At 33.8% G+C, this 27,607-nt stretch overlaps 1 protein-coding gene across 6 annotated transcripts in view; it reads right to left on the bottom strand.

The window, feature by feature from the left end:
* XRCC4 (X-ray repair cross complementing 4) overlaps positions 1–27,607 on the bottom strand; it is a 285,081-nt gene that overhangs the window by 254,279 nt on the left and 3,195 nt on the right. For 5 of the 6 annotated variants that reach the window (XM_027606568.2, XM_027606569.1, XM_027606570.1 and 2 more), the window contains exons 2-3: positions 19,008–19,156; positions 12,590–12,765 (exon numbers count right to left, since the gene is read on the bottom strand). In XM_027606568.2, coding sequence (XP_027462369.1) covers positions 12,590–12,765; positions 19,008–19,146 — 315 coding nt within the window. In that variant the 5' untranslated portion in view covers positions 19,147–19,156. The remainder of the gene's footprint in view (positions 1–12,589; positions 12,766–19,007; positions 19,157–27,607) is intronic. The other variant, XM_027606572.1, reaches the window with a different exon arrangement.

The raw sequence follows: 27,607 nt of genomic DNA, 5'->3' as shown, positions 1-27,607 counted from the left end.
TCTATCAAAACCTACCCCAAAAGAATAGATTGCAGAATTAGTAAACAAGGTCCTTAAAAGTTATTATAATCCCATCCACACATTCAACAATGTAAAAGACTAAAAATGCTAGGAGTTATGAAAGACATTTAAAAGGTACAAATGAACTTTGATGAAAACCACAATGTCTGAGATGAAAAATATGCTGGATGGAATTAACGGTGCATTAGACATAGCAGAAGAAACAATCAGTGAATATGAAGACAGAACAATGAAAACTATTCAAAATAGAAAACAGAAAAAAAGGGGGGGGGGGAGAGGATTAGTAAGCTGTGGAATAACTTCAAGCAACATAATATACACGTACTTGTAGTCTCCAAATAAGGAGGAAGAGAAACAGAAAAACTATGTGAATAATGGCTAAAATTTTGCCAAAACTGACTAAAAATATAAGCTAACAGATCAAAGAGACTCAATAAAAAAAGAACACTCACCAAGTCACATCACAATCAAACTGCTTAAGGGAAATGATAAAGAGAAAAATCTTAGAAGCAGCCGGAGAAACAAGGCACATTGCTTAGGTAGGAACAATGATAAAAATGATAGCTGTCTAGCCAGAAGACAATACAGAAGCATTCTTAGGTACTGAAAGGAAAAAAATGTCAACTTAGAATTTTATACCCATAAATATCTTTTCAAAAGAAGGGTGAAATACAGATCTGACTGAATGATCACAATCAGACCTGCACAAAAAGAAATACTAAAGTCCTTCTGATGGAAGGTAAATGTTATAAGGAAATCTAAATCTACACAAAGGAATAAATTGCTTTGGAAGAGGAAACTTTGCAGGTAAACATAAAAACCTTCTTCTTAAAGTCATTTAAATCACTTTAAAAAATAACTCAGAATTCTGATTCTAGACAAGATGGAGATAATTCATTACATCCCAATACTCTCACTAATTATAACTAAGAACCCTGAAAAGATACAGCAACTATGAAAAGACTCTCTATGGTGGAAAAAAGAAAGATTTAGTGGGGACCTTGGAATGTGAGAAAAGACTTGTCAGAGAGTTCCCTGACTGGTTTCATTTTGTTGCCTTCTATATATCCAGTCTGGATATCAGATGAGCTTGCAACAAGAAAACACCATTGAATGCAAATACACAAACAAAAAGAAAAGCCACCTCTATCTGGCCAATGGAAGCAAGAAAGGGTAGCCATGAAGGACAAAAGCCTTTTGCCTAGAACCCTTCCCTGCCCCTTCTGGTCCAGACAAAGAACCCAGAACAAGCTATGCTTATCCACATCCTTATCCTCATCTAGTACTATAGAAAGGAAATTGTAGGTGAAGTCTAGTCCACCATCTTAACCCTGAACTAATAAGGTAAAGTCCCTTCCTCTTCCAACTTGATACTGTGGCCATGGAAATTGTGAGTAGAAACTTATCATCCATTCGCACCCTACACTAATCAGAGGGCACTCCCTACTACGACAGACATACACCATGACCAAGTGAGACATATTATAGGAATACAAGGTAAAAGCTCAATCTTCATAATTCCCTACATTAATAGTATAAAAAAGAAAAGTGAAAAAAAAAGAAAGAAAACTCATTTGACTACATCAATTGATGCAGAAAAGCCATTTAAGACAATTCAATACCTATCTACAATAAAACCAACCAGTAAACCAGAAATAGAAGAATACTTCCATAACCTGATGGGAGGCATAAAGCAAAATAAATTACAACTGACATCATAACTAACAGTGAAAGGTTGATGGTTTCCCCCTAAAATGGGAAATAAGGTAAGGATTTCTGTTCCCACCACTACAGTTCAAAATAGTTATTTCTTGTCCTAGCCAGCGAAATATGGCAAGGAGAAATAAAAGGCATAAAGATTGGAAAAAAAGAAATAAAACTGCACCTATTTGCACACAACATTACTGTCTACATAAAAGGATCCCAAGGAATCTACAAAAAAAAAGCCACACACAGACACCAAAAAAACCTAGAACAAATATGGCAATCTAGCAAGATTGGAGGATATAAGATCAGGACAAAAAATAAACTATACTTTTATACACTAGTAATGAACCACTGGAAACTCAAATTAAAAAACAATACCATTTCTAATAGCTCCAGAAACACCTGGAAATAAATCTGAGAAAACATGTATAGAATCTGTGTACTAATAACTAAAAAATGCTCATGAAAGATATCACATACTATGTTCATGGACTACAGGAATCAACTGGGATTTTTTGTAAATAGAGTAAAGCTGATTTTAAAAATGTACTTGGTAAAACAATACTGGAAAAAAAAATACAGCTGGAGGAATCATGCCCTCAATTTAAAGGCTTAAGATGCAGCTACAGTAATTAAGACAATGTGGTGTTGGTGGAGGAATAGACAGAGATCCACGAGAGAGAATACAGAGGCCAGAAATAGATCCACACAGGTACAGCCAATGAATTTTTAAAAAGTGCAAAAGCAATTCAATGAAGAAAGGAGTCTTTGCAACTAATGATGTTAGTTTAATTGGACATTCATATCATATCAAGGTAATTACCCTCAACCTAAACCTCACACCCTATGCAAAAATTAACTCAAATGGAGCACAGACCTAAATGTAAAACACAAAACTATGAAACGTTTAAAAAAAAAAAATAGAGAAAATCTTCTGGCCAGAGTTAGGTGAAGAATTCATAGACATGACACCAAAAGCATAATCCATAAAAGGAAAAGTCCACAAATTGGACTTCACCAAAAATAAAAATTTTTGCTCTACAAAAGACCCTATGAATAAAATGAACAGATTGGCAACAGACTGTTAAGAAGATATTTACAAGTCATGTATCTGACAAAGAAAAACAATCCAACTAAAAAAATGTGTGAAACGAGACGCCTGGATGGCTCAGTGGGTTAAGCGACTGCCTTTGGCTCAGGTCATGATCCCAGGATCCTGGGATCGAGTCCCACATCAGGCTCCCTGCTCAGCGGGAGGTCTGCTTCTCCCTCTGCCTGCCGCTCCCCCTGCTTGTGCTCTCTCTCTCTCTGACAAATAAATGAAATCTTTAAAAAAAAGGAAAAGGAGTGAAAGATTTGAATAGACACTTAACCAAGCGGGATATACAGATGGCAAATAAGGACATGAAAAGATATTCAACATCTTTATCCATGAGGGAAATACAAATTAAAGACACAATAAGATCTAGCATGCCTATTAGAATGGCTAACATAAAAAATACTGACAATACCAACAGCTGGTGAGAATGTGGAACTTTATCGTTATGTTTCAGGTAGAAATGTAAAATGGTATAACCATTTTGGAAAAGTTTAGCAGTTGTTTTTTTTTAAGATTTTATTTATGTATTTGTCAGAGAAAGAGCACACGCAAGCACAAGGAAGGGGAGCAGCGGGCAGAGGGGGAAGCAGGCTCCCCGCTGATGTGGGACTCAGATCATGACCTGAGCTGAAGGCAGACATTTAACTGACTGAGCGTGGGACACCCAGGTGTCCCAGTTTAGCAGTTTCTAAATAAAATTAATCATATACTACCATACAACCCAGCATTCACAATCCTAAATATTTATCCAAGAGCAGAGGTCAGCAAACTCTTTCTAAAAGGACCAAAAGTAAATATTTTAGCCATTACACACCATAAGGTCTCTATTGCAACTATTCAACTCTCCCATTGTAACACAAAAAGCAGCTACAGACAATATATAAACAAATGGGAACACTTATGTATTTACCAAAATGCATGGCCAATCTACAGGCCAACCTTTGCACTAGAGAAATGAAAACTTAACGCTCACACAGAAGGCTCTACATACATGTTCAAAGCAGCTTTGTAACAGCCAAAAAGTGGAAACAACGCAAATGTTCTTCAGTCTGTAAACAGATAAACCATCATTCATACAACAGACTATTAAGCAATAAATAAAAATGAATTACTGATACATGCAAACAACTCGGATCTATCTCAAGGGCATTATGCTCCACAGAAAAGGAAGCCAATCTCTAAAAGTTACATACTGTATGATTCCATTAATACAATATTCTTGAAATGACAAAACCACAATGATACAGCTCCTGGTAGTTACACTGGAAAGAGGGTATGACTATAAAAGGTATAGCATGAGGGAATGAAGGGGTTTCTTTGTGGTAATAGAACAGTTCTGTACTATGGTTGTGGTGGTGATTACATGAATCCATTTATATAATAAAATTCATATAACCATAAACACACAAAAGCAAAACAAAACAAAACACAATAATAACAACAACAAAACAGAATGCTTGTAAGAACTGGTAAAATCTGTATAAGGTCTGTAGTTTAGTCAATAATACTATACCAATGTCAATTTCTTGCTTTTACTAATGTACTATTGTTATGATTTATATCATTGGGAAAGCATGGTAAAGGGTACACTGAAACTTTATTATTTTTGAAACTTTTTGTTGAGTCTAAAATCATTTCAAAACGATTTTTAGAGTTAACCTTTAAAAGTTAAAAGCTAAGCAATGTCCACAATAGCCAAACTGTGGAAAGAGCCAAGATGCCCATCGACAGATGAATGGATAAAGAAGACGTGGTATATATACACAATGGAATATTATGCAGCCATCAAAAGGAATGAGATCTTGCCATTTGCAACGACGTGGATGGAACTGGAGGGTGTTATGCTGAGTGAAATAAGTCAATCAGAGAAAGACATGTATCACATGACCTCACTGATATGAGGAATTCTTAATATCAGGAAACAAATTGAGTGTTACTGGAGTGGTTGGGGGTGGGAGGGATGGGGTGGCTGGGTGATAGGCATTGGGGAGGGTATGTGCTACGGTGAGCGCTGTGAATTGTGCAAGACTGTTGAATCACAGATCTGTACTTCTGAAACAAATAACGCAACATATTTTAAGAAAAAAGAAAAAGAAGAAGATAACAGGAGAGGAAGAAAAGGGGAGTATGTCAGAGGAGGAGACGAATCATGAGAGATGATGGACTCTGAAAAACAAACTGAGGGTTCTAGAGGGGAGGGGGTAGGGGGATGGGTTAGCCTGGTGATGGGTATTGAGGAGGGCACGTTCTGCATGGAGCACTGGGTGTTATGAACAAACAATGAATCATGGAATACTGCACCAAAAACTAATGATGTAATATATGGTGATTAACATAACAATAAAAAAATTTTTAAAAAAAGTTAAAAGCTAAAAATAAAAATAATAACAAAATGTTACGTAGTTTATAACATATGTAAGTAAAATAAATGACCACAGTAGTATAACACCTAGGAGAGGTGTATTGTAGGCGTATTGTTGTAAGATTCTTTTTGTTGTTGTGAGATTTTTTAAAGATTTTATTTATTTATTTGAGAGAGACAGAGAGCACATGAGAGGGGGGAGGGTCAGAGGGAGAAGCAGATTCCCTGCTGAGCAGGGAGCCTGATGCGGGACTCAATCCTGGGACTCCAGGATCATGACCTGAGCCGAAGGCAATCACTTAACCAACTGAGCCACCCAGGCGCCCTGTTGTTGTAAGATTCTTAAACTATCTGTGAAGTAGTATCACTTCGAGGTAGACTGTGATAAGGTAAAGATGTATCCTATAAACCCTAGAGCATGCACTAAAATAGCATAAAAATGAGTTAAATAAGCCAATCAAAGACAGAGATTGGACAAGATGAATTTTAAAAAGCAAAATCCAACTGTATGTCTCTTAAAAGAAACCCAATTTAAATACAGACAAAAATAGTCAAAAGCAGAAGGATGGAAAAAGACCATGCTAACTCCTATCAAAAAATTAAAAAAGTAGGATTACTAATATATAAAGTAGATTTTAGATCAAAAAATATTAAGAGTTTGAAGGTCACTTCAAGCGTAAGGGGTCAAATCATGAAGAGGACATGACAAACCTCAATGCTTTGCATCTTATAACAAAAATTAAAAATACATAAAGGGAGACTTGATAGTACTTCAAGGAGAAGTAAACAAATCCATAATTACAGTTGTAGATTTGAACACATTCTCAGTCATTAATAGAACAGGTAAACAGAAAGTAAGTCGGGGTGCCTGGGTGGTTTAGTTGGTTAAGCATCCAACTCTTGGTTTTGGCTTAGGTCATGATCTCAGGGTTGTGAGATCTAGCCCCAAGTCTGGCTCCATGCTCAGTGCAAAGCCTGCTTGAGATTCTCTCCCCCTCCATCTCCCTCCCCCTTTGATCCTCTCCACACTCTCCTGCACTCTCTTTCTAAAATAAATAAATAAAATCTAAAAGAAAAAGAAGCTAGAATACAGAAAACTTAAACAAGATTAACCAACTTGATCTGACATTTAAAAAACAATCCACCTAACAACAGCAGAATCTTTCTTTCAAGTACACTCAGACCAATGAACAAGAGAAACCATATTCAGGGCCTTACTATGAACCCAAATAAACTTAAAAGGTTTCAAGTCATATAATATTTTCTAACAACAATGGAACTAAATTAAAAACCAGTAACAGAAAAGTATCTGGAATATAAAAAAAAAATCAGAACTAAATTACCAGCTTCCAAATAATTCATAAGTGAAAAACAAAATTAAAAGGTAAATTAGAAAGTACTTTATTATAAACTAAATTAAAAAAAAATGACATACCAAAATTTGTGAAATGCAGTTAGAGCAGCACTTGAAAGAAAAGATCCTAAAATGACTATATTGGTAGAAAGGAAGGTCTCAAATCAATCTATTTCAGAATGGTAAACTGGTAAAATATTTACAAAATCTACACTTTGAAAACTTCAAACAGCAACTGAGTGATTAAGGAATATTAAATCAGTATTTCTCAACTTTGGCACTAATGAGGTTCTGGGCCAGATACTTCTTTGTTGTAAAAAGCCTGTTCCTGTGCACTGTAGGATGTTTAGCGGCATCTCTAAGGATGCCAATAGCAGCTGCTAACTGTGACAATCAAAAATGTCTCCTTGCCAAATGTCCCTGGTAGAGCAAAATCTTCCCCACTTGAGACCACTGACCTAAATAAATGGAGAGAGAGATCTTGTTTACAAGACAGAAGACTCAATATTAAGATGTCAAGTCTGTAGATTCAAAGCATTCCCGATCAAGATCTCAAAAAACTTAATGGTAGAAATTTGCGAATTGATTCTAAATCTCACAAGAAAATTTGAAGTATACAAAAAATCCAAAACAACTCTGAAAAAGAACAAAGTTGAAGGACTTGTACTACCTGATTTCAGTATTTATTATAAATCTAAGTATTCAAAAACAGTTTGGGGTTGGCACAGAGATAAATAATAGCTGCTTTACTCATAGGAGCCCACAACTGGCAACTACCCACATATCCATCAAGAAGTGAATGTGGTATATCTGCACAATGGAACACTACTCAGCAATCAAAAGAAATGAACTGCTGATACACAACACATTATGATGAAGCTCAAAAATGTTATATTATGTGAAGTTACATGCGAGAGTACACACTGTATAGTCCATTTATATGGAATTCTAAAACAGGCAAAGCTAATCTATAGGGACAGAGAACAGTTCAGTGGTTGCCTGGGGCCGAAAGGGTGGGCAGGGTTGGGGGGCAAAGGGGGTAGTCGGGGACTGACTGAAAAAAGGCATGAAGGAACTGTCTGGAGTGATGAAAACTGTGTATTTAACACAGGGTACATTTTATCATATGTACATTACACATTACACCTCAACAAATTAAAAAAAAAATTTTGTTTTCGATTTTTAAGACAGAGGCCTAGATTCTATCCTAATTTAATACCTCTGCTTTCCTTAAGAACTTGCTTAGGCCTTCAGCATCTGTTTCCTCACGTGTAAATAGTGACAATGCCAAGTCCACAGGGTGAAGTGAAAGTACATGTCAAAGGAGATTAACTGAAAGGTAAGAAGCAAAAACTAATATTATTAACACTCAAAAGTCCTTCTAGAGCATGGTTTTTACATGTTATTTTCTACTTCTGTCTTTAAGCTGTTTCTTTTCCACACCATCCTGGGTTAACTAAAAAACTAAAATATAATCACTTTGAGATGTTCTTTTAAAAGAAAACATTTTAAATCAAAGCTGAGCAATATGAAGAAAAAGCAAAAGTTCTCAAAGATTAAATACTATAGCTAAAAATTAATAATTTTCTTAAAATGGCTTAACTAGAGAGCATATACTTTGAGTAGGATTTGTGTACCACTTACATTACTGATTTAGTTCCCACATTCCAAAGAGGTCAGGAAATTATAAAGTGTTTAATATAAAAATGGCAGATGTATACAAATATTTCTATCACAGACATAAAGAATACTATTTTTTTTTAGGCATTCAAACAACACATTTGCAAACCATACTCCCACAAACCTGAAAGGCATTACTATTTTTGACAAAGTCTTTTGCAGAGTATCATAATAAATGCTCAAATTCTGATATTTCATCTGGAAATACCCATTTGAATTCAAAGTCAAATTACACAGGGACACATGGTAATAATAAAGGATTCTGGAGTAGTGTTTTTACAAACAACTTTGGCTGCTTTTGGCTAACTTATTTTACCTCATTTTTATACATCTGAGAATGAAAATTCAATTACTGTAGGGAAGTTGAACTTGGAATACACTTTTTTTACTTAATAAGTTACAAAATATAGCAAGATACAAACTAGCCTGTTCCTCACTATATTTGCAACATTTTTGTAACTAAAATACAACCGAAACAATTATTTGTATGGAAAATACTACAGAAATACCTCCATAACAATAAAAGTAAACCCTTCGAAATGACGTTTCAATCTCTCTTAAACGTTAACATGCAGAGATTGCTAGTTGTCCTACAGTATCCCTCCTTCCCCTCTTTACACAGTAATGGAAATTTCTGGGCATAGGACACAGCTAAAGATTCCCTTGCAGCTAGGTGAAGCTTTGTGACTTAGTTCTAGACAATGGGATGTAAGCAAAAGCAATGTATGCAACTTTAGGTGATGGCCTTAAAGAAAACGGACAGGCTCTTTATTCTCTGCTTAACTCAGTCCTGTTGCCTACTGAAGCTAGCAGCCTTCTTGGACCATGAGATTAAAAACTGCCTTTTAAAAATGGCAAAGCAACATTATTAGAGAAGCCTGGACATCCAACATCATAAAGCCATTATATTAACCCAGGACTGCTTATTTGGATTTTTAAATCAGAGAAAAATAAGCCTCCACAGTACTTAAGTTGTCAAATATTCAGCCTAAACTGTATCCCAGTTTCTCAGGAAAAGGAAATGAAAATAGACTTTAATTCTAATAGAAACCTGTAGCCACTTCTCGTGTGTGTGTGTATCATGTTTATTTGTTCTTCAAAATTCATGGCTTTCCTTCATTAGGGCTATTTTTAGAAATATAAGACTAGTATGTTAGATGACCTGGAATGAACCCAAGAAATCACTTTAAAACTTGAGCGATGAGAAAACAGAGGTATGAGCAAGCAAATTATGAGCCCAAGGTTATTCTTACCAAAAATTATTAGGCGTTCTTTTTTTTGTAACTCATAAATAATTTTTTCTGAAGAAACAGATCAACTTATAAAAGCAAAAAAGGAAAACATTATTAAGATGTATTGTTTGCATGACAAAGAATATACTGCAAAATCAGTATGAATTGTGAACGGCAGAGAAAAAGCCATGACACAAAGTATATGAATAATCTCTTGAATGGGGCTACTACTTACAGTAAAGACATAATGAGTTCTAAATGCTTGCACCAGAGTGTGTTTTCATCTAGAATAATCTACTGCCAACTGAAGAACACTGGTGATGGGGCAGGAAGGGTCCCAGAGGTTTGTCCCATATGGAGAAAAAGAGTTAATGTCTTGCTGGTCATTCAACACTTATTCCAATGGGAATTAAGATAAAATTAAAAAAACCTATGTTATCTATAAAGAAAAACTAATTAGAGCATAAATGAAATTTTGGGTGTTATGAGCTCAAAAACAACCTCATGAAAATTATGCACATGCTCCCTCCAAAAAATGTGCCACATATACATTATACATTTTAAATATTTCATTGCTTTGGATTGACAATTCTTTCACTCTAATAAAACACAAGATGATATTCCCAAAACTTCAGGTCTTTTTAAGTACAAAAATGAGCAGTTACTTCCTTTTAAAAAGGTGTTTTTTTTTTTTTTTAAGTAAGCTCTACGCCCAACATGGGGCTTGAACTCACAACCCGAAATCAAGACTCACATGCTCAGCCAGCCAGATGCCTCTAAAAAAAAATTTTTTTAAAAAGAACATTTTATATAAATTCCAAGTCTTATATGACTTGAGTACTCAAAGTGTTCAAATTATGCAGTGATCTCCAACGCAGAATTAAAAACATAAAACTTCTTGAACTGATGGCAACAAATGCCTAAAACCATGATTCTGAGAGTATGAATCTGGTAGTAAATGTACTTAGGACTCATAGAATATTCTTTGCCATGGGAGAGTAACCTTATGTCAACAAACAACAGAATTCACTACAACTTTGTGAATTGAATCTCCATTCATTCTTTTCTTTTTTTCTAAGTATAAGAGGTCATTTTTGCAACAATCAGATGTCTGTGTCATCAAGGAAAGGATTACAAATTCCTTTTAAATTTTTAGGTCACCCAAAGCACTATAAGCCTTAAAAAGTATTCTGCCATGTTTCTAATTGTCTGCATATTTTTGCCAGCAGACGAATTTACAAGATATTGTCACTCTGAAATTCAATTTGCAGAAGCACATCCTGAAGCACTGGAAGATCCCCATGGCAGTTTGGCTAAATGAACTTGTGATTTTCATCTGCATCCATAAGGCAGACTACAGCACCGCAAAGCAGAACTTTTATTTCATTCAAATATCCAAAAATATCCCTCAAGTAAGTCAAGTCACAAATAAACTTGTCCAACTGTCCTGAGAATAGCATTTCTTTCTCTCATAAGCAAACTTAATAGACAATAAATAAGGAGGCAGCTATCTAAACTGCAGTGTAGTGCTTTAAGACATATCCTTTAAGGAACCAATGCACTTCTGTATTACTGGGAATCTCTTATTCTATTTCCACTTCTTGAGAAAACCTGTTAATAGGTAGGGAGTGGTTCGTGGTTCGTGGTTGGTGGTTGGTGGTTCTGACTCAATAAAGTTGATTATGTTCAGGGTGGTAAGCAAGTATCTTTCAGGATAATTGTCACAGTTTTTAATGCTGATTCATGCCAAGCCAACTGTAAAAGACGTAGGTTATGAATACTTGGAAGTTCGTTCCTCACAAAAGCAACAAAATCAGATGTACTGCCAAGCATGGTAAGTACTCCATCCAACCCCGATGCAGCAAACCACCTAATGTTAGTCATTACATACAAATGCTCGTTGAATGGGAAATGGCAGAACTCCCAATCTGACAATGATCTGCTTCAAAACATTAGAAGAAACACTCAGCAGTCTTAAGAGTACGTAACATCATCTGATTGTGCTTCAGCCATAGGAAAGAATGCTTTGTGATAAATAACCAAATTTCAGCAGCCAGTTCAAATCTTTCTTAACCCATTCTAAACTATCATTTTAAGGACCTCAGCATATTGAAAGTTACATAAATTGGCAGGTAAGTAGAAAAAGTATGTATCTTCTAAACAGAAATAATTACTGAAGCCAGTCTCTCTGTATTATTCTCTATAGGTTAACATACATTTCAAAATAATGATTCCATCTGTTACTTTACATGTTTCTGTAATTGGTGAAATCCCTTTAATCATTCTGAATTAAAGAGTCATTTTCAAGGAATTTTTTTAAACTCAATTTAGTTCCAGCACAAATTGTCAATACTGTCTCTAACCTTAGGGTGCTAAAGATTTCCCTCCCTTTCTTCTACTAAAGACCTCATATCAGAATATAAACCACTGGCAAAAGTGAATAATTCAACCTCTAATTATCCCATAAACTTGGGCAAAATATACAAGCAGTACATTTTGATAAACATTTTTGATACATAAGCCGCCCACCTTGATCTGAACTGGTACAGGAACTAAACAGGACAAGTAGCAGATATCCTTGTCTATAAAGCATGCAAGCCTTCAAAAGCCTGGGTTGAATGTTATTTCTATTTTAGTATTTCTAAGTTTGACATATAAATAAAATACTTTAATGCCTAATGATATGTCTTACTACACTTAGTTATCTCATTTTGTAATTTCGATACACTAGTAGAGAATAAGTTATAATTATTAAATAGTCAATGGTAAATAAATTATCTTCTTTCTTAAAATCAGTATTTCCCAAAACTTATTATAATAAATCCTGTCTCAACGGTCTAAAATTTCTGACCCCACTTGGTAGAACTGCTTATTCATGTAATTGTCTCTATAATACTTATTTTTAAAGCATTAAAACTCAATACATTTTCTAATAATTATTTTTCACAGTTCATAAGTATGAAGCACTTGAGTAACAATGTTGAATGAAGCATTCTTCCAACTTGAAAACCAAGTACATTTCACACTTCTATTTCCCAGGTATTCTGGGAATAATAAGCTAGTTACTTAGATAATTCCTCAATAAGTGCTCTGACATTTTACCACTTATAATATTAATGGAAAGTTTTACTTACTGAAACATCTTTCAGGTTTTTCTCAAAGGAGAAATGACAAGACTCTCTAGAAAAATCAAATTTGTATGCATCAGCTGGTCCTCCTCCTAATACCAATGCTTTTCTCAGTTCATCAACATATTTCTCTTTTTCCAATGCCATGTCATCAGCTTCTTGGGAAATCTCTGACTCAGAAACTATGGGAAACATAAATAAAAAGTTTTGACATGAAAAATAAATTTCTAAACACGAATACATATTTATTTACCTATTGCTACTAATTTATCACTTATATAACAGATACTTCAAACAAAAGATAAAACCAATCCCAATACCACACATTTTTAAGTCAAATTATACCTTTGAACTAGAAATTTTTGAGAAACACATTAGTCTCAAATCTCATGTGAAAACATTAGACTCCTTGCATTTTTTTTCCCTCTGTCCTCAGATGAAATACATGCATTGTAAATTACTAGAAAAACTACTATCTTATATACCTGCTCCTAGGTCAAAGCCAATAAATTATTTCTTAATAATGATTAATAAGCTCAGCATTTTATAACATCTTTCTTCCTTGCCTCAATTATTGAAGAGATTAAATAGTCAATAGATTATTTCTCACTCACATGGGCTGAGTTGAATTAAAGTAAAAATGGAGTTCATTCTTCTCATCTCATTATATGCCAAAAAATAAAGAAGGTGGATGAAGGTAGGTGATGAGGAACGAAAGAGAAAGGAATTAATATTTATTGAGTGTCACCTGTTTGACACACATTATATCACAGATCCGGCTTCCAGTTCTCCCATCTAGGTATACTGAAAGCTGATGCTTTACTCATCTACAGAGATTTTTACTTCAACAATTATATTCTCAATTCTAGACTGATATTCTCTTTCTTTTTCATAATATCCTGTTCTTGCCACACCCTTCCTTTAAATATTTGAAGGCTTTAAACATATTTAAGATCTCTTTCAGGACAGTCTTTATGCATGGTCCCTAGAGTATTAATTCCATTTCTACTGCTGACACATTCTCATTCTGTTTTTTTCCCTTGCATGCTTTGCAATGTTTGAACAAGGCTCTCCCCTAGCCAGAGTATCATCTGCTCTGGGCAATAGCGCTGGCCTTGAATCAAGATTGCTAGTTTACCTTTCTTGGAGTCTCTACAGGTTTCAACAGCTCTGCACCAGTTTTGAAGGTTAATTTCTTAACTTGGTTTTTACTCTTGAAGCAAAGAGTTCAATCTTAAATCCCCCATCCCTCATCTCTACATAACAGAGACTCAGGGTTCTGATTTTTGTTTGGACTTTTATCCACTCATAGCTCTTAGTGACTAGTTTGATTCTACGCTGCATCTTCAAACCAGAGAGTAGTCTTTTGTTTTTGTTTTGTTTTGCTTTTTTATGATGATTTCATTAACAAGATAGCTTTCAGTTTCCTTTCTTTACATTGAGAGCTCAGTTCCAGGTCCTTAAGAGGCCTGCCGTCTCAACATTCCACCCCTCTTAGGTACTACAACCACAGTCATTAAGACATATATCTAATTCAGATATTCCATGAACCTAAAGTTAAACTTTAGTTCCTATTAACCACTTTGGTTTTCAGATACTTCTTCATAGGTGGCACCTGGAGGGTTCCCTTTCTTACATCCAAAAGCTGCAATGTATCTGTTTGCTTTTAAAATTATAAGATTTAATCTAACATTTGTTTGGAATGTGTGCATGTGGTTGGGTGGTTTCCTGTCAATTCCCGCTAGCACAATGATGAAAGACTCATGTGGTTCTATACTTTTATATTTAAATGTTACATTTATCTATTTTATTCCTTATAATACTGAAAGATGTTTCAAATGATAAAACTGATGCTCAGATCAAATAATGGTCTATGGCCATGGAGTAGATTAAGTGGTCAAACGGATTCATACTTATGGTCTTCTTGGTTATTTGGTTTTGTAGTGAGGCAGATATGGGACACTGGAAAAACTATTTCCTTTCACGGAATTAAAAAAACACACTAGTAGGACATACTGCAGAAATCAATAAAAGCTTGACTAAAGAATCCCTAAAATATAACACAGATTTTCATACCTTTGGTCTGTGTCCTATCAAGTATGTCTGGAAGCCCCATGACAGGCAAAGAGGAAGAGAATTTTGAAACATATCCATATGTTTTTCATTATCTATTTTTGGTCATTTCTGATAGCGAAATATGAATCTCAACACAGATGACAAAAAGAGGTAAGAATAAAAACTTTTATATTTTTTATGTGATTTTACAGCTTCTAAAATTCTTTCATATATTTTGTATCTCTCTGAAGCAGATGCATATTTAAGATGATCACCACTATCAAATCTATTTATCAAATCTATTGACCTTTCAGTTACCTTACTAGCTCTTCTGAAAAAAAAAAAAAAAAAGAAAAACAAAAATAAGAAGTCTAATGCTTCCTAGTTAAGGAACAATTTCATATTTTGTGTTGGGTAATTCTGAAGAGTTATAAATACCAAAGAAGAGAAAATATTTCATAGAGAAATAGGAAATAAATCTGTAGAAACCACCTTTAATGCAACTACAGAAAATACAAAAGAGGACGCCTGGGTTGGCACAGTCGGTTAAGCGTCTGCCTTTGGCTCAGGTCATGATCCTGGGGTCCTGGGAACCGGCCCTGAGTCAGGCTCCCTGCTCAGGGGGGAGCCTGCTTCTCCCTCTCCCCGCTGCTCATGCTCTCTCTCCCTATCTCTCTCTAATAAATAAATAAAATCTTAAAAAAAAACACACACACAAGAAATAAAGTATGCCTACTGATAAAACATCCAGTGAAAAGCATTCTAAATTTCATTAAACTGAAAAGATATGTATCTGAAAATATTTCATAGCATTTAATGGTTTGATTCACTTATTTAAAACAATGCTTACTCAGCACCTACTATGTGCCAGGTACTATTCTAGGCACCAAGTATACAAAAGTTTAACAAACAGAAATTCCAGCCTCGTGTACCCTAATTCAAGTGCTGACATTTTAGATATTCTCTTATGTTACACCATCTGTGAACGCTGTTCTATTATTATGGAATATTTCATTTTTGAGAGAAAAACACATATGAAAGAAAATTTTCTATTTATACTCCCCTTTAAAAACTGTGAGAAAAAATTAAGAATAAAATTTACTTGAATATTTCCATTAATAGTAAATGTGAAATTTTGACTGCCTATTTAGAACTTCAGGCCTGGAAAAACGTGGTCACCAGTTTTGAATTTTGTGCTAAGAACATCTGGAAGAAGCACAGCTGTAAGCATTCACTGCTCCAAAAACTTTGGTGACCAGAAATAAAAGCCATGGAAATAATAAAATTCAGCAAGGATACAGCTGAACCACATAATAATAGCATAAAAAGTGAGCAGGCCAACATGACCAAAAACCAAGGAATTGTTCTCAGACACATAGGATCCAAGAAAGCATCATTTTAACAATATTTGTGGGTAGATAAAGATGTAAGTAAGGAAATGAAGATTTTTTTTCTTTTGGCTCCTTATGTATAATGAACCAAAGACTGTGCATAGCCTAAGTTTGTGTTGGTGCTTTGAAGACAGCCTTATCATCACATTAGAGAGCTTGTTGGTATCACATCATGGACCTACTTTACTGCATTTATTAAAAATCCTTCTTCCCCTGAACTCTGTCACATAATCTCCATATAGGTCACCAAATATCAATGTTTAGAACAAATATAAATGAATATAATTACTTGATAATAAATGTATTAATAAAGTTTACTTCTCAATGAACTACTCCAGAGATGGGTGATTTAAGTTTCTTACTGCTGACTGATAAGAGTTATAAAGGTCACATAATAATCATCAATCATTAACCTACTTTGTGACTTAACTTTGCGATACAACCCTCTATGTTGAAGTGATGATAGACCACATGATAATTAGACCTCAAAACATTCATTAGATAAAACATTACTAATGGAAAAGAAATCAGTGAATTTAGTGTGTGGGAGATTAAAAGGAACCCCACATCCTTTTAATTTCACTCAAATGAAAAGAGAAAAAAATTATCCAAATTGAAGGTTGCAGCAATCAAAAAGCTGTACAAAAAAAAACAGGATGAGGTATAGGAAGGAAATCCATTTTCATGTTTCAATTATGTAATTGTTTCAATGTTCTTAATCATGTTATTTTCTCTATAAAGTGCCAAACCAAATCATATTCATGTAATAAACCTCAACTAACCATGGAAACAATTATATTATTTGGTTTGATATTTTGTCCCTGAAATGTATACAAGAAAATAGAAATGAATAATGACAGATATATAAAACATTTATGAGATTCAAAACTTTAGTGTCTTTGAAAATAAAACAACCATATATGGTGCACTATAAAATTTTCTGTTTGAAAGCCTGGTTAGTAAGCAAGCCAAAATGTTAACAACACAAAGGATATGGAAGTTTTCTAACACATTTTTCTCTCACTATTCATTAGCTAAAAAACAAATGGCAAAGCATACTATATTTCTGATCAATGCCAATAATAAATAAATATGAAACTGGAGTTTTCTCTAAAAAATGCTAATTCTAAAATAAATGGTTCACTTTCTTTTTTCCTAGGAAGTTTTATACATTTGAGGCATCCTTCCAAAGAATATCTAGTGAACATGTAGGTCCCAGGCACTGGTCTAGATACTTATAAAGAATGAATGACAGAAAAATCAGATGCATTCCTTGCTCCTAATGAATCTAGTGAAACAATATTGATAATATTAAGAACAACTGCCAGCACATTTTTTATGACATATACAAATTGTTCCATAAATGTAAACTCAGCTTAAATTTCTGGTTAAATCAAGATTTAAGAGTTCATCAGTGTATTCTTTTATTCCCAATCCTTAACGATAAAAAAAAAAAAATTCGAACAACATAATATTGTTCTTTGCTTTCGTGAACGAGGTTTACTAACTAAATTAGAATTTAGTATTTTCTTTTGATAATTAAGGCTCTTAAAGCATCTCAAGGTCATCTGTCTAATCAGAACTAATTATACACAATAAGCCACTTGTCAGCTGGGAACATCTAAGTTATAAATACAGTATTCCTTACATACAAGCAACCACTTCACCTAGGACCTGCCTCCTGGGCTGTATGGTTGGAACTGCTCTTCTTTCCAGACAACTGGCATTAACCTCCTGCCATTATCTTCAGCCCTGTGCACCCCCTTCCCAAAACAGAGCTACCGCCACTTGGGTACCCTAGCATACAGAGAGCTAAACTGAAAATTTTTCTTCCACTCCTACATGGCAACAACCAAGCACCAACTGGTTTCTCTTAACATAGAAGTTTACAGCTTAAATAGATCCCATAATACATACTGCAAACATTATCCTTGAAATTTCTTTATTTTATTAATACTTATATCAGCATTCCTTACCCTCTGTCATAAAAGAAGAGTTTTTTTTAAAACCTGCAATTATAAACTCAGTTTGACCATACTGTGTAACAGAATTTGTAACATCCAAGAAAGAAACAAAACTTCACCATGTAATTTTAAAAGATATAATAATTACAATAACAAGTTTTAGGGAAATATTTCAAAATTAATATATAAATGGTATGTAAATTAACATGACAAAATTATTTTACCTAAAATTTACAACATAACTCTAGAAAGGACTGTTGCATAACTATAGAAAGAGTTTTTTAAATCTTTCAAAATATACTTTAGAAGATTATGAAAACTTCACTATATGAGCAAAACATAATTCTATATATTTTCACTTTATAACTGCCATGTTCCATAAATAATTTCAGGGCCATTAGACTTTTTAAAAGATCACTGCCAAAGACACAAAAAATTTAAAGTTTATTTCATGAAATAATAGCCAATATCCCACATGTGGGTTTGAACCTTGGTTTACAAAATCTCTAACACTATTTTGTTTTTGTTACAAACGTAATACATGTTCACTAGAAAATAAATCAAACAATGTAAGTGTCTAAAATAAAAAGAAAATCATCACCACCCCACTCCACCAAGCTAACAAATCCCTTGGCCCAGCCAACCCACCTCCCTATGCCTCCCAATATTTCCCTGGGGTCCTGAAAAAAAAAAAAAAAATACGTGTATAAAGTACTATTTATGTTTTGTAAAAAGAGATCATTTAAAAACCCTGACCAACCCCAAGTTTCAAGACTCAACTAGTGACCAGAATTTTCTAGGGCACATGCTTATTTCTCTATCCTTCTATTAATTATAGAAACTGGCATTAAATATTATAAATCTACGTGTAAATTAGACAGCAATAACAAGTACAGCAATGTTAATTTTACCCAGAATCTACTAAAGAAACACCTCAATCTGAAGTGTCACTGGGGACTGAAGAACAGCATATTACCGAAATTTTACTTTTAAAAAATTTGCTTTGAATATTACCTGTCCCGGTCCATGCTGACTGACCATCAGTAAGTGTAATAACAAAACCAGATCCTAATGTTTTCTCCCAAGCCACTTGTAGAAAATGAACTACATCAGGTTCAGAAGCAAGACAGATTCTGCTTACTTTTCTCTCCATTTCTGGTCACCTGTTATAAAAAAATAAAATTAATATTTTTGTAAGAAACCGTGACTATCGTATAGTTATATTTTGTATATTGGTCTCTCAGCTACACAAAGCACCAAGGAAATAAGTAAAACAAAAAAACCATGTAACAGTTAGCCAACCACAAATCTCAGTAAATCATAGTTCTATTCAACTGATTTATAATTTTTACAGATAAGAAAAACAGAGGCCCGTAAATGGCAAATGAGTTGCCCAAGTTGAATGTTGAAAAAAATTACTATATCCAAAAATATGAAGAGTAAAGGCTTTTCTTACTGATCCCACTTTCATTTCTAATGATTAGAGGTTCTTTTTCTATGAATTCAAAAGCCATTCTTCTGGTAATTTACTCTAGAATCTTGCCCAGATTGACCTCAAACTTATCAAACTGTGGTACGACACATATTTGGTTCAAAGCAAATAACTATATTTTTTCTAATACTGGAATATCCCCTGACCACGTGCACTTCATTAAGAGATGCTTAAGCTGTAGAAGCTAACATGCATAACAAAATACCCTAAAAATTACAAACATGCAAAGAAAAAAACATAACAAAAAGTCAAAACCAGGAACAAAGCACAAACTTCCAAAGATGAAAAACTAGAGAGAATTATTCTTTAATCACAAAGCATGAATCTCTTCCTAGATAATCCTGAAAAAGCTAAAGAAAATTCTTCAATCTTTTATTCGGGAGAAGAGTATAAAATTCCTTCAATTTTTATGACCAGCATATATAATATGCTATAAAAATCCAAAAGCAAATTATTAATTGGCACTTCACTGACAACTGATTACTAAGTTTTAAAAGCAAATTTTTAAATCAGTTTTAATTTGCTTTCTCAATTTAAAACTATTACATTTTCATAAAGCACATTATTTTTCTCAATTAACAATTGAATATGAAAATAAAAACTGAATATGAAAAACTCACTTTGTCAGCTCTTCACACAATTGAATATGAAAATAAAAACAACTCACTTTGTCAGCTCCTCACAAAACAAAACTAACTTACTACAGATCTCTATCTTCTGGGAGTGGGAGGGATGCTTAATTATAGAATGCTAGAGCTATTCTATCTTACAGTAAAAAGCACAAGGAAGCAGGGCGATTTCCAGAATAAAAGAAAATATCTAAAATTAATAGTGTAAGATACTTCCAAATTGGTAAATTAACAATAATTCTAACTTCTACCTAAAGTGTATTCAGAAGACTGTTTATTATCTTCCCAGTAAAAGACCAAGTTTTAAAATAACCATACTTGTAGCCACATCAATTAAGCATGTTTATGTGTTAAAAATATGTAAATTTGTAGGTTTGACCACATCATAACCATTGAAAAAATATAATTATTTTTAAATATTTCATTTAGCCAAAAATTTTCCTACATTGAGGTCTTTCTTGCCTCAGTATGCTTATTCTGAAATGCGTTATCCATTTGTGAATATTTTCTTTTAAATGAATTAGTCAAAACACCTAACATGCAGTTAATTACCCACATGCTCTATAATCCTTAAATTTGAAAATTGCTGGAAAATGTGTATTACTATTTTTCTATGCCAATCATTGAAAAAGACACATAGAGACTTACATAATTCTAATAGGCCCCAAAACCACAACTTTGGAGTGGGAAGGGTAATAGAAACTACTTATGAAGGCCACTTTTTGCCTCTCTAGAATTTATATACAAACACACAGATACACTTGCACAGGTTATTTCTTCTTAAATGTGCCTCAAGAAGCATGGCTATTGTTAGCAATTAATGTAATTTTGCGAAAGGAAATCTCAGCACTTAGAATTGCTCTAAAACAGCAATTGGTTTCACTGCTATTTTTCACCATATTTGAAACGAGTGACAAACTGCTAATTATACAAAGTAGTTTAAAATTCAGTATTCCAGATGCTTCATTCTACTTTCACAATGACATAAGGGGCTTTAATCTCAGTAATGTTAAAAAGACATTTAGGGATCAGATTAGTTTTAATAACATCTTTGAATTATTTGTGTTTCAAATATTTTCCAGTTTTCTGACCAACTCTAGGTTGGTCTAAAATTAAATTGTATTATTTTAAAGCTAAAATTAAATTGTATTATTTTAAAGATTCCATTATTTTACTAAACTCAGATTTCAAACTTTGGATGCTGTGAGTCATGTTTAAGCACTTAATATTTATAGCCCAAATGTGACCACTCAGGTACTCCTATAAATACTTTGTGCCTCAGTAGCCTCAGATGTTTTCTCTGTATCAACTGAGTTTTAATTTCCTGATAATATATTATTTGAATGACTTTTGAATGAAATTCATTCTTCTACTTACTGAAGTCACCCCCTCATTAAATATCAAGTAGAAAATATCTAAGAACCAACCACAAAAATAGGAAAAAGGATGACTTGCCAGGTCTTTCAAGAATCCTAAGAGCAAACCAATAATCTCTTTGCTTTCAGCAGCCCTGTAAATGGGAATAGTCAGCCATAATTTTTCTGCCCCAAGAATACTTGAAGAAAGGGGTGGAATCCTCTTTAGAGGGACTGATCGATTAGGGCCATAAGAAAGCGTGTTTTATTTTCTAAGGGCACTAAAGGTCGCACTAGTATCAGCACCTCTCCCAGCCAGAGCCCAGGAGCTAATAAGACAAGCCTGCAGATGTAAACAGTTGAGTCCCACCCCAATTTGTACATCAGTAGCTTTATTGAGAGCTCAGAACAGTTGAGAATTGAGAAGCTTATCTTTAGTACTTTGTGCCTTTGATACTTGGCTTCCTTCTTAGAAGAGAAATAAGTTGTTGGCTGGTATGCAGTTGATGTGATCTACACTCTGAACAAATACCATTCACAGTTGCCTCTGAATAAACAAGACGCTTTTTAAATTAGTTTACAAAGAATTTTGTATGCCCTTTTGGATGCTGATAAGGAGCAGTGCAGAAGCCAACTCTCTTAGGTCAGCTCAAGTTAGTGACAACACTATATCATTGATAACACCATTTTGAACTTGAGCTTCTTTTATTTTCCTTTATAACTAAGTTACGGGGTCTTTTCAAGCTGCTTGGCTGCAGGTGTTCAAACTTCTGCAACTATGCCAAGGAGTTGTACTTACAGATCAGAAAGGACTAAATGCATGTTTCTAATGAAGCAATTAACTTAAGTGCCCCCTTGTTCAGAAAAGTAGGCTGATACCTAAAGTGAATTCAGAATAAAGATTAGCACACAGCACACTGTTAAGTCTGTAATTAGATTCCTGATCATATTATTTTGTTTAACCTTATTTTTTAAAAAAAGGGGAAGAAAAGAAAAAAATGTAAATTCTAAATTGAAAGTATGGTGATAATTTTTTTTAAAGTTCTATCATATTATAAAAATTCAAGGGTAGAACCATACGTACTGCTAAATAAAAAGGAAAGAAAGTCTTATGCAACAACCACTGGGCTATTTACTTTACTTTTAATAAGAAAAACATCACACAAAACTAAATGCAAAGAAAATGATGATTTTCCTGTTTGTTAAGTATTTTTAAAAAGCATTGGTTATTAATGTTTATCTTACCAGAATTCCCACACCGAAGACTTTTTTTTAAATTAATAATTGATTCCTAGCATTTATTTCTTTCCTATAATTTTCATTAATAGCATGTCAACTTGCTGGTTGGAGTTATCTATCTGACTAAAGGGTAAATTAAGTCTTTTTTTTTCCTAAATGACCACAAAATCAAAATCAGTTTACCTTTAAATTTCCAAAGCAATTAAACAAAAATATCAAGCTAACTTTCTATAGAAGAAATGCTTTCTTGAAAGAATATTTTCAAGTTCCAATTATCTAAACTTTAAGGGTAAAGAATTTATAGTATTATTAAATACTTTTCTAATCATGTCAATATTACCTCTATTCTATTAATTTAGAAATTTAAGTAAGGTGACCAGCTGTCCAGGTTTCCCTGAGATTTTCTTGGTTTCAACTTTCCAAGTCCCAGGTGCTAGAAACCTCCCAACCTCAGGCCAACTAGGATGGATGGTCACCTAAAGTAAGAGTAAAATACAGTTAAGACTGTGGACGTAATTTTGTTCAAAAACTTGTAAAATACAGCTCACGTTTAAGTTAGATGTCAGGTTAACAGTCTGATGCTTCAGGAATAAAGCATTAGAACTATAAAATTAGTCTAAAAAGTAAGGCATCTTTGCCATGGTCATAGTCCATTCTCAGTTACCCCTTATGGCTGTGGAATGCCACCTGCAGCCATTCCAAATATCATATTACTACTCATTTCCTCTACTTATCTTTTACAAATACCATTAGTAATCATTAGTTTCAGTGATTCAAGTTCACTTCCTCTTTCTTTTTTCTTTACCCAATGAACTAAGTATTTTAAAACAGTAAAATAGCTTGACTAAATTTCCCACATAAAATCTAACACCTAGATCCAAAATGCCCTAAAAATTGGACCCAGAGTTCCAGGACTTCCTTTCTATTCATCAAATGGACACTCTTAATTACAAATAAACTTGGCAGAAAGGATGAGAGCATACTTATCATTTTGGAAACTTTCTAAACTTTCACAAGAACACTTCAGTCCTAACTGCAGAGTTTCCTGTGAGAATGACACTTAACAGAACTGAAGAGATAAGATAATACCTGAAATATAGCATTAGCTAAACAACCGTCTTTCTTCATTAAGAATGTAGTAATTTTGATTTCTTAAGCCATGAAATTTTGACACCTCTCTCGTATTTTAATTTCAGAAGACCGAGGGTGTTCCTATGAAATACCATCAGTTAAGTGTATATGCAGTCTTTTCTACTTCAAAAATGTGCTGCTCAGAACTGAAATGTAACTAAAAGCATTTGTATGGAAAAGAAACAGGACTTGCACTGTACTTTTTCCCTTACTCACAAACCCACCATTTACTTACAACTGTACCCATTTATCTGCCTATTTCAAATGGCAAACAGGGGATGAATGATAAGACTGGGGTACAAATGAGAGTTAATGCTGAAAAAAAGAACCCTATAACATATCCTTAACTGGTGACAGCACCTAATTCAGCCACTCAAAAAAATTTAGGAACTATGCGAAACTGCCGGTATTTAACAATGTTTAACCTACAAAAAAATGGCAATTTCACATGGTTTGAATGACAGCAAGTTATAAACAGCACATTCCATATTGGATGAATAATTACTATTTATTTCCCATGCTGTGATTTTTGACTCTAAGTCATTTTCAACCACATCCCTGAACATATTTTGGACTGTAGTGGGAGGATGTTCCAAGATAAAAGCAAAAGATTCACGAGCTGATAACTGTGCTAGGTGATGGGTACACAGGAATCCATTATGTCCTACCTTTATATATGTTTGAAATTTTCTACAATAAAATGAATAAAAAGAAAATAGTTCATTAAGTATTATTTGACCATCAGGCTGATTATATTGTTAGAGTACCTTTGTAAAAAGAGACAAAGTCACCTATTAGAAATTTATTCTTAAATATATAATTCAATACTTCAAAACTTAGGAGCCTATTTAAGAAATATTAAGTTCAGTGTTGACTTTGGTAAATAGTCTTTATCTGATAAGCTTGACACCTGAAATACTGGGATGTAATGCTGTGATGACTGACTCAGAGATGAGCACATGATTCAAGTTAGGACAAATAAGACCAGTGAAGCCTAATTCCACGACTTAAGGATATAGATTCTTCTCTACTGGATTTGATGCCATAACAAATCCTGAGCCTGAAGCTGCTGACAACAAAACCAACAGAGCAGAAAGTGAAACTGAGGTGTGGGCAGCAGCTCAGATCTGGTTCCAGCAACACCAGAATCTAGATCTAATCAAATATATTTTAGGTATGAGGCCAAGAAGTTCCTTCCTGTTTAAGCTACTTGGTTTCAGGCTTTGGAATCAGTCAGACTTCAGTATGAATCCTCACTGTCATTTCTTGGTTGTGTGGACTTCAGGAAATTATTTAATTCTCTAAACCTCAATTATCTCCTAGTACCTGCAAAACAGTTGTCAGTCAGCAATGTGTGTATTCCGTCATTGGCATGAGGACCAAACTTTGGGAAACACTATATTAAACTCATAATATTTAACACCAAACAGCAAGTTTCACATTTTCAGCTTAATATGTTTACACTCTCATCAGTTCTAAAATACGTGACATTTGAAAGCACTGGGCAACTTTGTTATCACTACGTGATAAATAACTGGTAACAGGTGGTTCAAGAAGACAACTGGTGAATATTTTCCAGAAGGCCCTAATGATTCTAGAAAAAAAATGTCTATTCAAAACAAAGGTTCAAGTCTTGGTTACATGCAAAAAAAATGTTTTTCAAGTTTTAAAATCATTAATTAATAAATTTAATGTTTCTCCTTAAAACTCAACAGCTTACCTCAAAATATTGGCAAATGTGCTCTAAAAGAGGGCTCCAATCAATTTAAATTTTAAAATTGTTTCTTTCCCTTCCATCCTTAATATACTAAATACATTAAAAGCCTTTTATGAACCTCTAATACAATTTATTTTTCATATTTGAAAATTTGTTTATAAAATATTTATAGCAATAAATGTAGCTCCTGGCCAAACATATGACCTCAACTATACTTTGCATTCATTCTTCACAATATAAACTTAAGAGTGTGATGTGGTTAAACAACTAGATTACTATATAAAAGCCATCAGTCTCTGTTACTAGAAAAGCAATGAGAGAACTAGTCCTGATACTCATGGTTCATGCTCTTCTAGGACTGTTTTAGGAATATCATTCAAACAATGCTCAGTTTAACCTTCTATACGTCTGCAAAACAGATGTAAGACTGTATGGTTCCAATGACTTGATAAAAAAGCTTCAAATGTGTCTTTACTTTGCATCAAATGCTCTATTACAGTGATATTCATATGGGAATTAAAAGTGGTAATCTGTGATATTCAACCAAACATACCAACTTTACTTGCTCTTTAATCCACTCATTTTCTTCCGATATATAGCTGTCAAATAATCAGAACAAATCTTATCACATTTAAACTTCAGAAACTTACTTTGTTTTCTCTATTGCTAAATTCTCAGAGCATAAACTTTTGGTTCCCAAAAGTAATTTCTGAGTCTTGAGGTGAGCCAATTTTTGTAAGAATAATATGTAAAATGAGGTTGGTTCCTAAACACAGGATTAAGGCAAGAGTTTTTTATTCAATTTATAGATGAGTTATCATTGCACAAGTAATTTACAAAATTATAAATTGCAACCATGCTGTCATTTTTTAAAAACACGTAAGTTAAGCCCACAAATGGAACTGTATTAGTATACTATGTTATACAAGCATCTACCTACAAATTAACAAAGAACTGTCAAAAATATTTTTTAAATTCAACTTTAAGTGCTCCAAAGTTTAGACAGATGTTATCCTACTTTCTCTGAGCAGCTGTTCATTGGACATGTTCCTTATTTATTGATATACTGTGTTCAATGCTAGTGTCACATTTCTTAAACAGGAACTTGGCAACTTCCAAATTCCACGGTAAATATTGACGTATCTCAGCATGTCAATATTTATACTGCCAACACTTTGATGAGTCTCCTCAACAATGGCTGCATCTTATTTCTTAGCAGCCACTTCTGTTCCAATTGAGCAAGGTCTTTCTTTATTCAACAGCATCCTCTCACACAAAGACCAGATTGACTTTCTGGCTTATTTCAACATTTTGGACACTTTTACAGGGTTAGTAAAGTTCAAAGAAACAAGGCACAAATTTAGGAATAGTCGTTTTTGATTACTTAATCCCAAACCTAATCATCATTTCAACCCCACTGCTGCGGCCAAAAACTGCTGAGGCCTTTTCAAAATTTATAGAGCCAGATTATTTCCTTTTCTGTTAGTCCTAAAGGCTATACAACATTACAAAAAGATTGGTTTACGGACTACAACAATGATGATAATATTCAGGGGACAGTTTAAATTCAGAATGTTCACCATGAAAGGTAGTTCAAGGTCTGGTTCATTATCTACAATTAAACTGTTTTAAATACAAAATTACTTCACCTAATTTTGTGCCAAGTATCAGAAATTATGTTAACAAACTAATTATCTTTAACTCAACCTTAACAACAAATTTCCATGTCATTGTGAGAAAAATCTTCACAATATCTTGAAAATAGACTGGGATTTCCCAATGGCATACAACCAAAAGTTTAACTTAAAACCATTGGCAGTACTGGCATCTAGCAAAAACATGGATGGCTCATGAGCAGTTTGGAATTCCAGCATGGATTTCCCCTTTGAGGCAACAAAAGTCTCAAGGGTGTTCTTCCAAAAAGAGCCCCGTCTCATCAACATTAAAAACTGCTGACTATAATAACCCTCTGTTCATCTATTTCAGCCAATGTCTTAGGAAAAAAAGCACAACTCATGTTCTCATCAGCGCTAGCAGCTTCACAAATGACA

Source organism: Zalophus californianus, chromosome 5 (genome assembly GCF_009762305.2).
Source record: "Zalophus californianus isolate mZalCal1 chromosome 5, mZalCal1.pri.v2, whole genome shotgun sequence".
Classification (NCBI taxonomy): domain Eukaryota; kingdom Metazoa; phylum Chordata; class Mammalia; order Carnivora; family Otariidae; genus Zalophus; species Zalophus californianus.
This window is presented reverse-complemented; position numbering and strand designations above follow the sequence as displayed.